This window comes from Rhizophagus irregularis, chromosome 9 (genome assembly GCF_026210795.1).
Source record: "Rhizophagus irregularis chromosome 9, complete sequence".
Taxonomy (NCBI): Eukaryota; Fungi; Glomeromycota; class Glomeromycetes; order Glomerales; family Glomeraceae; genus Rhizophagus; species Rhizophagus irregularis.
Genome location: NC_089437.1, coordinates 2,159,807 through 2,177,388, shown reverse-complemented (window position 1 = coordinate 2,177,388; position 17,582 = coordinate 2,159,807). Strand labels below are relative to the sequence as shown.

The 17,582-nt window shown below is 33.6% G+C and overlaps 3 protein-coding genes across 3 annotated transcripts; all 3 read right to left on the bottom strand.

The window, feature by feature from the left end:
* Positions 1 to 3,134: 3,134 nt before the first annotated feature.
* Positions 3,135 to 3,496, bottom strand: OCT59_029530 (uncharacterized protein; the record flags this gene model as incomplete). The annotated part of the gene is made up of 2 exons (XM_066144567.1): positions 3,135 to 3,362; positions 3,416 to 3,496. 2 exons carry the CDS (start codon positions 3,494 to 3,496, stop codon positions 3,135 to 3,137), a joined length of 309 nt encoding a protein of 102 aa, XP_065994748.1.
* A 101-nt stretch (positions 3,497 to 3,597) lies between these two features.
* OCT59_029529 (uncharacterized protein) lies at positions 3,598 to 3,843 on the bottom strand (the record flags this gene model as incomplete). Its single annotated transcript, XM_066144558.1, has 1 exon — positions 3,598 to 3,843. The coding sequence occupies one exon, from the start codon at positions 3,841 to 3,843 to the stop codon at positions 3,598 to 3,600; it is 246 nt and encodes an 81-aa protein (XP_065994747.1).
* A 2,966-nt stretch (positions 3,844 to 6,809) lies between these two features.
* On the bottom strand, positions 6,810 to 7,758 carry OCT59_029528 (uncharacterized protein; the record flags this gene model as incomplete). The annotated part of the gene is made up of 2 exons (XM_066144551.1): positions 6,810 to 7,592; positions 7,714 to 7,758. 2 exons carry the CDS (start codon positions 7,756 to 7,758, stop codon positions 6,810 to 6,812), a joined length of 828 nt encoding a protein of 275 aa, XP_065994746.1.
* Positions 7,759 to 17,582: the final 9,824 nt, after the last annotated feature.

The following is a 17,582-nucleotide window of genomic DNA, read 5'->3' as shown; positions in this document are numbered from 1 at the left end:
TTTTTTGTTTGTTGTGGCGTTCCTTTTTCAATTGTAGAAAGTCCATTTTTTATTGATTTAGTAAAGAATTTATGTGCTGGTTATCAGCTTCCAGATAGAAAGACATTAAGTAATACTTGGCTTAATAATGAGGCAGTAAGAGTTACTGTTAATGTGGAGGAAATACTCGAGAGACAAGAAAATCTTTCTTTAGGTAAATTTTTTTGGATATTAGTACTAAAAAAGAAAATATAATAAATTATTAACATTTAATTTTAATTCTAAAGTATTAGATAGCTGGACCAGTAGCAACCATCATTCTTACTTTTCTTTTGTAGTCATTACTCCTGAAAGAAAAGAATATGTAATTAAAGTCAAGGATTATTCTAAAGACTCACATACTGGTCTTTTTACTGCTCAAGAAATAAAGAAAATTCTTACAGACATAGGTCCACAACGTTTTTCTTCAGTAGTATCAGATGGTGCTAGTGCTATGCAATTGGCTAAGCGATTAATTTCGGATGAGTATCCTAGAATTATGCCAGTTCGATGTATTGCTCACCACATTCAATTAATATGTACTGATATTATGAAAAAGATCCCATTGTCAAAAAATATACTAATGAATTGTCAAAAATTTGTGACATATTTCACTGAATCACACCAGTCTGGAGCTATTCTTCGTGAAGAAATCAAAAAAGAATTAATTGTTGGTGGTGGATTAAAGAGTTCTGTCAAAACACGATGGAGTACTGCATGGGATTGCTGTTCATCAGTTTTACGTTTAGAAACTGTTTTTAAAAATGTAAGTTAATTTAAATTTAAAATTAAATTAAATTAAAAAATTGGATTAAATAAAATCTTTATATTTACATTATTAGATGTTGATTGATAATTCAAAAGCAATGAATCAATCCTTACGAATCTTGGTAAATAATCGAAATTTTTGGTCAAATGTTGAAGCTCTTGCAAACATTTTGGAACCTGCAAAAAATGCTGTAAAAAGCGTTGAATGCAAGAATACAACCATGGCAGATGTTTTTTTTGCGCTTATTCAAATGGCCATTTCAATTAAAGCTTTACCTACTGAAACTTCAGAGGAATTGAAAGAATTTCGTCAAAAATGTATCCAATTTTATAATTATAGATGGAAACAATTTGATTTTGAAAGGGTTTAATACCTGAAACATATCAAATAATTCAAAGAAAAGCATTAACTTTATGGCAAAAAATTGGTGGAGGTTCTAATTCAGCATTAGCACTTGCAATTCAAATGAATGATTATGATAATTATAAATCTCCTTATAATTTTCCTTACGTTGATGAACTTCAAACTTCCTCATCATGGTGGCTAGGATGTAAACAATCCAATCATTATTTGCAAGAATTAGCTTTATATATTCTTTCTATTGTTCCCCATAGTGCCAGCTGTGAGCGTGTTTTTTCTATATTAAATTGGTTTACACAAAAAAGATGAAGCAGGTATGTATATTTATAATATTTGTTTGCTCAATTAACTGTTAAATTTTAATAATCTAAATTATAAATTTTTTTCTTTCATTAGACTTAAAGTAGAAAAAGTATCTAATATGGCTCGATTGCATTCATTTTATATATCAAATTGCACAGCAAGAACTTAATTATGCTGGCAAAAATCTATCTGAAGATGCTTTTAATCAAATAATGCAGGATTATGCCAAATCACTTACACTTGATTCAGATATGTTTGAAATAAATTTAATACCTGAAGAGGAAGAAGAAAATAATGATCAATTAAATGAAGATGATTCAAATTTATTAGTTGGAAATTTAATTAAATTGAATAATGTAAATAGAGAAGATATTGAGCTGGAAGAGGTTGATCATGGTGATTTAGAGTTTAGTGTAGATGATATTCTTGCTAATGTTAACCGTTTAAATAGTAAAATTTAGTTAGCAATTATGGTTTTTTTGGGATTTTATTGTTTATTATAAATAGTTAATAAATGCTAATAAATGGGTGTTATAAATATTAATAAAAATAAAATAATTCATACATTGTAAGTATTTAATTTACAATTTAGCATTGCGGCAGTGTATTTTGTTTAACACTACAGCAATTCGACAATTCAACAATTCGGCAATTCGGCAATTCGGCAATTCGGCAATTCGACAATTCGACAATTCGACAATTCGGCAATTCGGCAATTCGACAATTTGGCAATTTGGCAATTTGGCAATTTGGCATTACGGCATTACGGCATTACGGCGGTGTAATTTATTTCGACATTACGGCAGTGTAATCATTTCGCTACCGTAATAATTCGGCATTGTCTTATCCTAATTCGCCCCATGTATAGCCTAGTCTAACCCATACGCACTGGGTAAAATTTAAGGAGTCAACTGGGGCAAGCCCCCTCTAAAGCCAAAGGCTTATAAAGTGAAATAAAAAGTAAAAAATATTCTGCTGCTAAAAATGCGAACCATAAAGAAACCTAGACTAATTTAATTTACATAATAAAGTTAAAATCTCTGCTAAAACCTCATTGTTACCTTTATTACCACCCTTACTCTTTGAGGATTTCTTTGCCTTCTTCTGAGAATTCGGACTTTTTGTTCGGAGTATTTTTAGCCTTCTGCTTGTGCTTTTTCTTCAAGGTAGGAACAGAGTGTTGACACCATTTCAACTCCTTATTAGTATTAAGGAAAACTTGAGGAGTATTTAAGGCTACAAGTTTCCTCTTTCCTTTGCTTGTTTGTATAATTTTAAAAGTGCTAGCACCGCACAACGTTAAAAATGCTGTCAGTTTACGGTCATTCCACAAGGTAGCTATCGTCATTTCTTCCAGAATATCATGAATGACAGCTTGGAACTTCTCTCATTGTTTCTTTTACAGAGAGTCCAACTTGCGGGAAACCATCTCACAGGTATACCTCCCAGATCAGTCATCCAGAACTTATTAAATTGGGAAAGGGTAAATGAGTTTAAAACTATTTTGACTCTAAGAATCTGATATTTGTAATCTTGTGTAACATAATTTTCCTTTTTAGGTAATTCGGGATTACGCGGTAATGCCGGCCGGATCTATACACGTGACATCCAACAGACGTACGAAAGGTGTCTGGTGGGTTTGCACTTATAATATAAAAAATATAAATCTGCAAGTACAAAATGCTTACTCCTGTTGAGTCCACTCATTCCACTTCCAGTCCAATCCCCAAGGATCGCCTCCCCATCTACTTTCACTTAATGCATACTCTATGGTTTCCCTCTCTTGGGAATCTACAACCATTCCATTCCTAAGCATTTTCTCCATAATATAAAGCTGATTCTCGGTAAGGCAGTCTATCCATCTTTTATAGGAGTCATTTACATCTTCAAATGTTATACTGCTTTCCAATAGCTTGGATTTCCCAGTACACATTCACGAACCTCCTGCCACCACACACTATCTACCTTACTTGCTGCAATAAGATCAGTATCTGGGATTTTTGCAACAATACGTTCAACTATTTCTACTGGTAACTGGTCCAACATGATGTTATGTTACTTACACTATAGCTATCTTCAATTACCATATACTTATTACACACAAATAAAAAATATAAACTAAATTTGTACAGGAGGTCAGGGGCTGCTTATGCAAGAAGTTCTGCTAAGGTATTCTCAGCCTCATTCATAGTGACATTACACTTTGGGGGACCTGTTGATGAGTCCTTAGTCACATTATAATACAACTCGAAGAGGGCCTCAAGCTTGTCCAGGAGATCTTGTTTATTCTTGTATGATTCACGAATCTTTGCTATCTTAGCAGTATATGCTGCATTATCTGGAAAGAGTTTTCTGGCCACAAACTTCATGTATGATACAGGAGACTTTGCCATCTGAATTTAGCTAGTTTTACTAAACCCAGATATTAATTCAACTACTATAGTGTCTTTCAATGCATGGATAATCCTGAGGACAGTGTCATAAGAGATAACATGTGATGCCTTATAGATTACTTCCTCACTAGTGCTGTCAATGCTATTAACAATGCTTGGAATGTAAGTGAATAACTTAAAAACTCTTTCCCGAATACATTTTTTACGAAAATTTCTGCGTAATAATTTTTTTTAAAAAATATTCCCTTTATTAAATTTTATTACATAAATATAAAAATGTCTATGGATAAGAGCCGAACACCAAACGAAGAAGCTTTAGACTTCGTTTCTATGTTTAACGAAATTTATTTTCAAACTTTTACACACAACTTAAGTTCTTTTGTTACAGACGGTTTTCTTAAGGACTTATTTGAAAAAAACCCTTCAGTACCTAAGGATAAAGCCCAGATACTGATAGAGCGGTTTGGCGAAACAGCCAACCCTGCGAACTTCACTTCACAAGCTCAAGCTACGAATATACAACCCACTACCCTTTCGCTAATATTTTCTATAGCGCTATATTCTGCGTCCAAGTCTTGGGATAATTTTTCTACCCAATTCTATCTCAATTTTGGCGATACAGGTAATGATGATGATGACGATGACGATGGTTCTCAGGATACTGATGATTATCTAATGGATGAGTCATTTCCGCTTGAGCCCGATGAAGAAGAATTATTACGCCGAGGATTTCAAATGCCACCAAAACCAGTACCTATCAAGCTTCCATCAATGCCCGATATAGTAATGACCCCTGTTGATCAAACTGTGATACCCGAAAATTCCCGGAAGAAAGATAAACAAAAGGCGCATGTTACAGATGATAAACAAGTCGCGAACCAATCAACAAAGGCAAAACCTGATGTGAAAACATCAGCCCAAAATTCCCAAAAGGGAAAGAAATCATCCGAACCGGAGGCAACACAGATACTGACTGGATACGAAGCTGTCGGAGAGGAGCAAGAGCGAATCCGAGACATCATAGTTTACGATATCCCGTATACCTGGAACCTGCAGAAAATAATAGCAGAGTTAAAATTTTGGGGGAACGCTATTAAATGTTCCGTTAAACGGCAACATAAGTATCAGACTCTTCGAGTCAAAATAGCACTTTCCTCATTTGCCCTTCCCCAGTTTAATAAATATTGGACGACAGACCTGGGAGGTATACCCGTTAGATGGTTCCCTGCGAGTTGGACTTTACGAGAAAGAAAACAACGTGAAAAGTTCCAAGCCGTTATTCATGACATTCCGGAGGATATGACGATGGCTACCTTGTGGATGGACCGTAAACCATGTGAATTTTTAATGAAGTGCGGTGCTAGCTCATTTAAAATTATACAAACAAGCAAAGGAAGGAGGAAACTTGTGGCCTATTTCGAGAATTGGAAGACCACACTAAGGGCCTTAGATACGCCACAGTTTTTCGTACCTGATGGTAAGGAGTTGAAATGGTGTCGACACTCCATTCCTACCTTGAAGAAAGCACAAAACAAACCGAAGGCTAAAAATACACCGAATCCGAAAATATCAGGTAAGTCTGATAAGAATTTGGAAAGTAATCAGCCTAAGAAGAAGGATAAACCTTCATCCTCGAAGAAAGTCCCGAAAAATAATAACCAGGAGGAGAAACACCCGAAGAATCAGAAGAAGGCAAAGAATACCTCGAAGAAAAAGGGTGGTAATAAAGATAACAAGGTGGTTTTAGCAGAGATTTTAACTTTATTACAGAAACTAGTTTAGCCTACGCTTTTATTAGCGGTTTTACGAATTTCAGAATTGTATTATTTTTTAGGATAGAATAGATTTATGTTTAGCACCACAACTTCTTGGAAAGGGGACTTGTCCTCTCCACTTTTTTTCCCGCTCCTATTTTTTACCCAGTGCGTTCACCTGGCCTTTTACCGGACGTGGTAGTGGTACAGGTCACTTTTTTCCAATTAGCTCGGGTTGGCTTCCGGCTCCTCCGGAAATCGATGGTAGGCTTAAGTTGGGTTGTATTACTTAGGTTTTATTACTTAGGAATCATGCTCATTTGAATATCCCCCGCCGGTTTCACATAAAATAAATAATAAATAAAATAAATATTAACAATGCTTGTAAATTCAGTATATGTTGACATGATTCCTTGTACTTTGTAAAAAATATAAATCTTCAGTTACCTGTTTATAAATCTTTCTTCGGCGGTTATTCACATTTGAAATACTGCAAGGTGGTAGAAGTGTCGCTCAGCCTTCTGTATCAATGGAAAACCTGGTCTATACAACCAGGGGATAGCAACTTTCTGGATGATCCTAGCCACTCTGTTGTTCCTTCTTTTTATGTATCTCCTAAAGGCCTTCTGGATCATTTCAGCATGATGAGTATAATAGTCAAATTTAAAATGCTTTGGACAACTATATAAATGTAGTTGTACTGCTTGATCCATAGAAGAGTCATCTCCCCATCCACGATCAATAAAAGATTTACAGTAGGTACAGTACCACCTATTTGGTAATCGTGATACTATTCTCCTAATGTGAGCAATATAAGCAGATACATCTTGACGAGAACTTGGATAGGGTGGCCATTCATGAATTCTTATTCTACTACAAGTCTCATAATATTGCACTCACGTGTGAAAACTTTCATGGTCTTGTCTACCCAATCTGTCAGTGTTTTGCATTTGGGTATCTCGTAAGATTACATGTTTTATAAGTTTATTCAATTATGTCATCACGGTATGTCAGTAAAAAATATACCTATTGCAAACCCAACCATATCCTTAGCAATCATATCCAGATAACCTTGTTTGCATTTTTCACATGGCAGTATCCTGCAGTTTCAAATTTGAGAGCCTTCAATGTTTTGGACGCATTTTCTGGACAAGCGATAAGTGTAGGACTATCTGGCTGCTCCTCTAGAATAAATCCATCTGTATGGATACGTCATACTTTATCCTTATATGGTTCTAATAACTCTGAAGTTGTCTTACGTCCACTTGCTAGTAGGAATGGAGCGATCCTAGAATATTCCCCCTTGAAGAGACTACCTGGGTTTGTGAACTGGAATCGCCACTGGTCAGATCCTACTGGTATAATGGAGTCAAGTGTATGACCTTCTAGAAACTTGAATGGGTCTGTTTGATCTGTGCTGAGTGTCTTGTAATTGCATTTCCTCTGGCAGAGTGCTCCCCATAACATATTGAGGACTCTCTTTGCAACATGACCGGCCATACCACCCTGGTTCTTTATATTGAAGAGGAAGTGGACATACTCACCAAATATTACAGTCCCAGGGATTCTTGCTTCTCTGTCATATATCAAGGCATTTGGCTTTCCATCCTGTATTAACTGTATATTGAAACTGAGTTTCTTTGCACGTTGTAGGTCAATGAATGTGTAGACTCCCCTCTTATTCTGTCGGAAGAGAATGTTATTCCCACTTACCTTAGCATGGAATAATCCATACAAGGCATAACCTCTGTGGTCAACAAAGTCTGAAAGTGTCTGGAATTTGCCCCATCTGATTGGAAAGTTTGCATTCAATTGCTGGATACTTGGATATAAACTTGTTATATCGTACTGTCGGCCATAACCCTTCCACTCATTATTTGCCCAGATGAGCCCTCCCATCATTGCATCACTTATCAACTCTGCTTCGACTGGATCAAGAGGATCATTAGCTGAAACCCCTACACTAAACCATTCGAAAAGCCAGAAAGCTGTTCTCTTGTAAGACCAGTTGTGATAAGATAAGTCAATCCCTAGACTGAACTTCTTTGTCGTTCATATATTCCAGTTTTATGATTCTTCTCAACAGGAATGAAGGAGTAACTATCAGAATTCTTACCTTTCTGAAACTGTCCAACTGTAAGAGATTTAACTGTCTTACCATTGTATATTGTTACTACATTTTTTACCCCATCTTCTTGGTACACAATGGGCAGATTACGTTTCCTATCCAATTTACTGGGGTGGAGTCTTCCAGGATTTAATGTGAGAGAGTAGTGGCCTTCTGACAGGGTGAGGGTTGTGCGTCTGTCAGACTTACTCTTGGAAATTCAAGTGGAATTCCCTACAATGTTAATTGCAAGGCTTTTTGCAAGTTGTTCGACTTTATCCATGTAAGACACTGGAACTGGAGTATCACGATTGAGACCTAATGCCTTTTTTATATACTCGGGCTTTTTGATTGTTTTGGGCATTTTAGAGAATGTACCATAGATATGCTTCAGGCATTCATACAGGCAATCATTTAGCTTCCCATTGCATCCTCCTGCAGCTGGTGGAGCATCTCTTATATAAATTATGAATCGTTCAAAGTAATCAGGGTCTGCGTTATCTAGTAGTTGTGCTTCATCATAATGGTCTAACAGTGAGAAGAGACTTACCGGTTCATTTCCTAATGTCCACCCACCAGGTTTCCAGTTTTCATAGGGAAGCAGGATCTGGAATTTATGAGTTGGATACCGGGATTGGAGTCACTGTCCAAGTCTTGCTATTGCTCCTCTAGAAAATCTTGCACCTGAATACTGTAGTTCTTTGATATCTGATCTTGTAGGTAAAGCACGGACAATCTCTGAATAAACCATTTGATGTATTTATGAATTGTGTTCCATTGGCACCTTCCCACTGACGTTCCATATCAGTCTTTGGATGCTCCTCTGGGATCTCTCGTGCCTTACTCTTATCCTTTTGGTCCATCTTCATAGTTTCATAACCAGAAGGGGTAAGATAATCTCAGCATCACGATCCTCCTTGTATGCTTTTATTATATTTGCAAGTTCTTTACTTTAGGTAAATCCCCATTATATTTGATCCAGTCCTTGAAACGGTTTACTACTTCCCTAAAGTAGTACTGGTACTTATTCTCAACATGTGTTGTGGGACATTCCTCTACTTCAAATGCAAGCATATTCCAATCATCCTCGTCTGATGCATCTTGATACTTAGTCCATAGATCCTTACCTGTATTATAGAGATCCCTGAAGATCTGGTCCTTTGAATTCTTAACCCATGGTTTACGATCCCATCGACGTCTTTCTTGCCAAGTCCAGTGTGCTTGAGTACCTTCCTTTGGTTTGGGATCCCAGTCAATTTCTGGTTCTGTAGCAGGTTCTGGGATAGATTGCTCTTTGGGAACTGGTTCTGGATCAGATTTAGTGACAAATGTAGGAGATTCAGGTTGTTGTTCATGAGCTGGGTTCGTGGTTATAGGATCTGAGTCAGATAGCAAGTCATCTAAGACGTCGTAGTCATCATCAGCTTCAAGTGCAGGTTCCTCAGCAGGCGGCTCATTTTCTTGGTCAGGTTCCTCGTCAGATAGATAACAGTCTGAGAAACTGTCTATAATTTCATCAGTGCCTGACTCTATGGGAGCTGGAGGTTCCTCAGAAATAGGGTCCTCATTGATGACAGGTGCGGGTTTTACCTTCAAGCAATCGGGTTTGGGTCAGTGTTCGGAAATGACCTGGTCATTTGACCATTTTTCGGATTAGGAGTCATTTGGTCAAATGACACCCCATCATTTGGCATTTGGCATTTGAATTATTCGCGAAATGACAAATGCCAAATGATTGGGTATCATTTGACTGTCATTTGCGTCCTTTGTCATTTGGTCATTTGTCATTAAAATATTTAAAGATTATTGGACAATTTATAATCACGTGATGTACAAAAAGGAAGGACGTAATCGAAATAATCACAAACAGAATCAATTTCACCAAATTATTTATTTTTTACTGTAATCTGAAAATAATAAATAACACAACCATAATTATTAAAGTGATAATATCTGATATGTTATTTATTATATATAATTTTATTATATAATTATATGCATAAATAAATATTATGGCCATCTTATGATTAAATAAAGACAACAATTATATATAAAAATGGTGAAAAATGGGATCCACTACATGTGTTACAATTAAATATTTTATTGCAAAATCAATTAACTTTTATCTGTGTGGATAAAATGATCATTAGTGAAATAATTATAAGTGAAATAATCCTGTCTATAATAATATTATTAACAAATAATAACCTGTAAAATAATAACAAAATCACGTGATTAAAAAATCTTTACTACTATTGGAACTTTTTTGATTATATATATTAAACCAATTTTGTTTTAATATTTTTGTTTTCTTAATTAAAATAAACAAAATAATTAATAAAAATTCTCAGAATATTTAATATTTTTCAAATGACTTAAATGACAGGTCATTTGAGTTGCAAATGACAAATGACAAATGACTTGTCATTTGAGTCATTTGTTCATTTCAAGTCATTTGCCGAACACTGGTTTGGGTAGTACTGGTGGTGCTGCCTTGTGAACTACAGGTGCAAGTTTTTCCTCAGTAGGCTTCTCCTCGACAGGTGCGGGTTTTTTCTCAGCAGATTTTTCCTGTACTTGTGACTTATTAGCTGGATTATATATTTTTGCCAAGAATTTCTCTAAGGCTTTGAGGTCTGATGCGGGTTTTTCAGGAGTATCTGTATCAATTCCCTTTATATCGATTTCATCTGTTTCATGTATCCAGTTTTGCTAAGAAACTTCTTGTATAGATCCTCCCTGGATATACTGTAAACTTGTGGTGTTGTTTTACCTATACGCATTTTTTTACTTTTTATACTTAACTCATTTGATAGGATTCTGGAGGCATTGATCTTTGATAAAGGTGTAATGTGATGAGTTTCGCAATATGAAGTATATACCCTGTAAAATTCTTGAACAGGTAGGTCATTTATATGATTTTTTACTATGAGATATGTGTCCTTTATAAACTGAAAGAGAGGTGGGAGAGTCGAGATGATGTGATCCTGTTTGGATGTGGTCATAGGTGGTGGATTTCCATTGAAGTCTGGGTAAGCATCTGCAATAGCTCTTAAGTATGCATAGAATGCCTCACTAGCACCTAGGTATTTCATGGCATCACCAAGTTTCTTGAAGTATTCCAGATCTCCCTTGCAGGATGGTGACACATCTAAGAACACAGTATGTCTGTCATCGTTCTTCACTCTGAGAGCATTTTCATTGGTTAAGACAATTGTAGATATAAAGTTCTTGTAGTGTGTTGGTGTCTTGTATTTTTCGTGAATTTCCATTATGTCACTCATTACTTTATCCTTCAAAGAGCGATACAGATTATTCCATTGGCTTTTTTCTGTGGGCATTTCCTCGAGTAGGAGAAGGACCTTACCTTGCAACTGCGCATTAAAACTACCAAGAATCGTCTGAGGATCACTGGTCTTATAAACGAGTTGAGTGCCTAAGACACTACGCTGGATGAAATCTGTTATAATACCCTTACCCCAACCCTGTCCAGATTTAAGATAGAGGATCGAGTACATTTTCCTTCCAGCAGATACACCGGCCAACCATTTGATGATATACTCAGTGAGATTCCAATCGCCTGAACACCAGGTAGATATCGGACGTAAAACATGAAGGAATCCTGGGAAGATATTAAGAAAGAGTTGGCCTGTTAAGAATCTGAATATTTGCTGTTTATAGGGATCACAGGTTGCAATACATACATCGGTATTCTCAATCATGAACCACTTGTAGATGTTGAACTCGATCTTTTGAGAGGGTCCTTGTTCAGGTTGTGTGTAGAATGCCTTAGTGATTGGACGGATAAAGTTTACCAATATTTTTGTCAATAACGTGTTTCAAACTTTTACTATCTGGGTCCCACCAGAAAACCCCATGAGGATCTGCACAGGAAATGAAATAACTGCAAAGATACCTCTTGGCTTGATTGAGATCGCTCATACTCTTTGCAGTGACAATGAGCCATTTAAGCTCATCGATACTGAAGGCTTTCTTTTGTTCACCAAACTTGGGAATAACTTGAGCTTGAATGCTATATTGGGCAGTCATTTTTTCGTTCTATCAAATCAAGTACTAATTTATAGTTACCTAATCTTCAATTGCTGAATATTTTTTCCAAAGATCTGCACTCCTACCTGGTTACCTTCCTGTAGTCCTGCGGTCCTGCGGTCATACCTGGTTATCTTCTAGGGGTAAAAAAAAAACTATAAACCACAAACCTTTACAACTGCTCTAAATCTTCCCTTCCCCTTTTTCAATCCACATATATCTGAAATCTAAACCGCTCAAGAACTTGTCTCACCATAATATGCTCTTTTCTAGCTTCCATTAACTCTTTACAAGCCTTATGATATGCCTTCCATTCAAGTTCACGAAGTTCATGATTTCCAATACCCTCCTCCTCAAATGAGCATCTCCCACTTTTTCCTTCTTTTCTACTGCCCTGTCGTATGTCTTCTTTGCTTCTTTATGCCACTTCTACAACTCGGCTTTACAACAGTTATACCAGAGTCTGTTTATCTTGAGGTGCTTTCCGAATTCTTTGATCGGAAGGTTTCTGACCATCTCTGCTACTATGTCGGGGTCATTGAAGGTGAAGCTTACATTTGTGTCCATTTACGGATCCCATAGATGTCTACAAGATCGAGTCTAAGATCTTTGGCAAGATAAGTGGCGGTGTGCAAGTTCATCATATGCATATTACGTGTTAGGTATCCTTATATATTACTTATAGTTTACCCATTGTTTAATTACTATTTTTTCTGACGGAGACAAGACAGGGTTAGTCTTACTGGTTTCACAGACCTTCTAGAGGCTACCTGCTAACCTACCTGTTAATCTACCTGGTTTGCTATCTCACTGCTTCTGACAGATGATCGAACGGAATTCTGACTCGTTCTAGATGTTCTGGATATGGGGGATTTGGAAGGGTAAAAATAAAAATTTTTTCTGGGAGGTATGTCCTGCCAGCTTTTTCCAAAATATCCTCCACATCGTCCACATCCTCCACACCCTTCTGATTCCCTCTTATTTTGCTCTCTTTTCCTTTATTTTCTAGTTTTTGGTTATATATTTTTGTGGAAGATATAGTAGATGATTGTGGAGGACCTTGAGGGGAGTCATACCCCCAAGGGGAATGTAGGTACTGCGAGGCCGCAAGGCTGAGGTGGAGGAACATAGTGACTACACACCCAGCCTGACGACTTTTTCTTTAATAAATTAACTTTATAATATCTTCCATTATTTTTTAGAATTAGTTTATTAGTTTCAAATTAAAAAGATACAGTAAAAGAAACTAAATGGAAATGAAAATGAAATTAAAATAAAAAATAAAACAAGAATAAAAAAAGGAACAATATTCTATTTGAGGTACGCGTCAATCTACTATAGCTTTATAATACATATCATAGTATAAATTGTTCAAATATATTTGTACTCTCATTGTAAAAAATTTATTGTACAATTTATTGCTAAAGTGCCATTACAATATATTGAAATTGATTGCCTATTGATAAACTTTAAAATAATGATAATAAAACAGGTTTAATGTTTTATCTTCAGAACTATCTAAAAAAAGGAGAAAATAAAAATTTAGTAACCATTTTAATTTTAAGACGGAAATAAAGAATTTAAATAAATAATATACTCACTAAAATCAAATCCCACATCTAAAGAATCAAAGAAACGTCTAAAAAAAAAAATAAAATTAGAAACTATTTATTAAAATAAAAAAATTCAAGAAAAAAAAAGGGAGAATCTTACCAGAATTTTGCATCAAAAGAAACTGAAAGAACCACGTAAGAAAAAAAAACTGAAATGTTAAAAATGTTAAAAACGTTCCGTTAAAAGAGTTGATTTAAAATAAAAGAAAACACCACTCACTGAATCTACGTTCAAGAGATCCGGTAAATCACCTAAAAAAAACTGGTGGTAACAGTTTGTTAAAAGACACAGTAAAGGAGAAAAAAATGAAATCATATATTTACTGAAAATCCCAATATCCAGAGAAATCTGAAAGAACCATCTAAAAAAAAGAAAGAAAATGAAAGTTAGTAACTGATCATTAAACTAATAATAAAAAGAATTAAAAAAAAAAACATTTGCCAAATTCTTATATCCATACTAGAAACACAAATTAAGAATAAAATAACACCTAAGCCGCATGTTCAAAGAATCGCCTAAAAAAAAATAAAAACAATTAAAACAAAATCATTAATAAAACGTTTTGCTAAAAAAATAAATTGGTAAAAATATAAAGACATGACCAAAAAATTGTAAAACATTTCACTAAAGAAATAAATTAAAAAATATATATATACAGTGTATAACAAAAAAATCAGAATTAAAAAATAGTCTGTAACACCATAATGATCGTACCAAATTATATGTAAAATAGCTTATTCGAAAGCTGAAAACCTGTAGATTTTATCAATGGTAAATTAAAATGGTGTTTAATGCAATAATTTTTTATAATTAAGCTTATAATAATAATTTTTTTAGATTAAAACATTTTTATAACTAATTTAGAATTAATGTGTATTTCTTTGCATAAAGTGCAGTAAATATTCAAAAAAAAATTTTTAATTTATACTTTTCTATTGGTCTTGATAATATTTGAGAAATTTTCAATGACTTTGTATTCATTATAAATTCACAAATTTCAAATTATATTTTTCCTTTAAAAATTAACACTTGTAGTTAATTTTCTCAAGAAGTAAAAAAGCATTATAATCATGAAAGATAACAAAATGTAGCCCTGATATTCAAGTTTATTTTGCATTTTAAATGATAAAAATTGGGCGAACTACACATATTTTTGTAATTTGAATAATTTTTTAGCTTTTTTACTATATACCGCAATTGAGGAATTTTGAAGAGTAAATTTCTCATCATTCTACCATAAATGTTTCTATACTGCTGATTTTTTGGTATCAACTTTTTTATATTATTCTTAACAATATTTGAATGTTTTTAATTTAAATTCAATATTCAAATGCTTTGTAATATTAATTTATTTTTTTATTATATTTTTCTGTTCAAAGTAAATATTTATAGCAAAATTTTTCAAAAAAATAATGAAGCAATTATAACTTTAAAAGATATCATAATACAGATCTTAATCATAGGTTTATTATCCAATTTACACAAAGAAAATCAGATTTATTTTGAGCGTATAATACGCATTTTTATTACATAAATGATGTTCTGGTTTTTTTTGTTACACACTGTATATGTTGGAAGCTCTTACTGAAATAATACATGCTCAAAAACTGGCCATCTATAAAAAAGAGAAAATCAAAATGTTAGTAAAACGTTTTGTTACTGTAAATTAAAAAGAACAAGAAATTTACCCACAGAATTCAACGTGTCAAAAGCTCTGGACGCCATCCCATGTATCCAAAGAATTGAAAAGTTGCCTAAAAAAAGGAAAAAAGAACTGCTAGTAAAATTTGTTGAAAAAAAAATATTTCATTTAATTGCCGAAATCCCATCTTCAAAGCAACCTTCCCAGAAATCTAAAAAATAAGAAAACAATTTTTTGTTAAAAAATTAATTTGAAAAAAAATATAGTTCACCAAAATTTGAAATATTAAATCCAAGTGTCTAAATAAAAAAGATAAAATTTGATACATTAATATAAATTTAGTTAGAATAGATAAATTAGGATAGTAAAAAACTTATCAAAAATAAAATCTCATGCGTCCAAAGAAACCCAAAGAACCGCCTAAAAAAAACGAAAATGAACTGTAGTAGCTGTTTATTAAAATATTAATGAAAAATAAATTAAAAACTTACAAAATATCGCGTCCAGAAGACTGAAGGAGCCACCTAAAAAGGAAAAATAGAAACATATAAACATTTTATAACACTTTTTTTTAAATAAAATACGAAAAAAGGATTGAAAAGGGAGAAGGAAATGAAGGAAGAGGAGAAGGAACGAAAGGAAAATGAAGGAAAAGGAAATGGAAAAAAAAAGAAAAGAAAAAGGGAAATAGCAAGTAAAAGTGAAAGAAAAAAGTTTAAAATAGTTTAAATCAAACTGCAGTAGGGCTTTCCCCGATATGGAATATAAATTTTTATTACTAATAATATTGATCTGAATCTATTGGAATCCTTAAGATCAAATGGAAGTCGTGGACGTAGTTGTGGCTGTGAAAGCTATGGTCATGATAGTACATTCAATTTATTGCTGTTTTCAATTTAGTGCGATCACAGCTAGCACTCCTATAAAAATATGATTATCAAAATTTTGTGAATACCCATGATTTTTCTAAAAAATCATTTAGAAAATAGTTGATAATCTGTGAATACCAATGGAAATTATAGAAAAATCCCAATTTTTCGAGTAGTTTACTTATAAGCAAGTTTTTTGACTTTGTGTAATAATAACAGTTTTTTATAAGTAAACTACTCAAATAATTGGAAATTTTCAATAATTTTCCCCAGTAATCATAGGTAATCAACCCTTTTCAAAATGATTATTTAAAAAAATCACAGGTATTCACAAATTTTTAAAAATTGATTATTTTTAGAGGTATTATGCTATGATCGCACCAAATTGAAAACAGCGATAATTATTCATTTGTGAAAATATTTAGTAAATTAGTGTTCCAATCTGAGAATATCTGTCACCATTTTATCTGATCTGATTAGAATCCGCCATCTGTTTATCTGATCTAATTAGAAATCTGTCATCTGGAATATTCGCATAAGTATTATCCAGATTATCCAGATTATCTTTAAGGATTATCTGGATTATCCATTAATACCATTAAAATTTGTATATGATATAATTCTAGTCGGCATTAACTGATTGGCACCAGAATTTCCTTTTTTAGATCCTTATACAACAAGAATTCCTATTTTCACAGAAATCAAAATTTCCTTTTTTGGAAATTTGTGTAACGTCACATAATTTGGTGGGATCTGAATCATTATAAATTGAATTTGTCAAATATCCGTCAGATGAATCTGTTATTATCTGTCATCTGAGAAATCTGATCTGTTATTATCTATTATCCGTGTAATCTGATCTGTTAACTTATCCGTTATCTGTATAATCGCCAATATTCAGATATCCGTCAAAAATCTGGATAGCGGCTAATCAGATTGGAACACTATAGTAAATAGTAATTCCACAAGTTTATTTTTTATTAATTAATTGCAAAATTTATTGATGTATAAATTAGATATTGTGAAAAACATAAGAATATGTATTTTACAAGTGTTTGCAAATATTGTACCATATATTTTAAATTTAAATATACCTTGTACAAGGATTACACAATTCATATGAAAATTTGGCATTGTTAGCAAAGTAGATATTTGAGATATTCAAATATACCATGTGATTCAATATGCTGATTAGAGCTCCGCACGGGTCGGGTCGGGTCGGGTAATTTGTCTGACCCGAACCAAAAAATTTTTATCAGGTCGGGTCGGGTCGGGTAACCTGCTCTGACCTGACCTGACCCGTCTGACCTGAAAGTATTCAGGTTATTTTTCTATAAAATAATATGAAAAAACGCCATTTTGGCGATTTTTTCATAAAAGAAGTGGAAAAAAATGCTGTTTCGGCATTTTTCCATTAAATAATATGAAAAAACGCCGCTTTGGCAATTTTTTTCATAAAAGAAGTGAAAAAAAAATGCTGTTTTAGCATTTTTACATAAAATAATATGAAAAAACGCTGTTTTGACGATTTTTTTCATAAAAGAAGTGAAAAAAAATGCCAAAACGGCATTTTTCCATAAGATAAATGAAAAAATGCCGCTTTGGCGATATTTTCATAAAAGAAGTGAAAAAAATGCCGCTTTGGCAATTTTTTTCATAAAAAAAGTGGAAAAAAATGCCGTTTTGGCATTTTTCCATTAAAT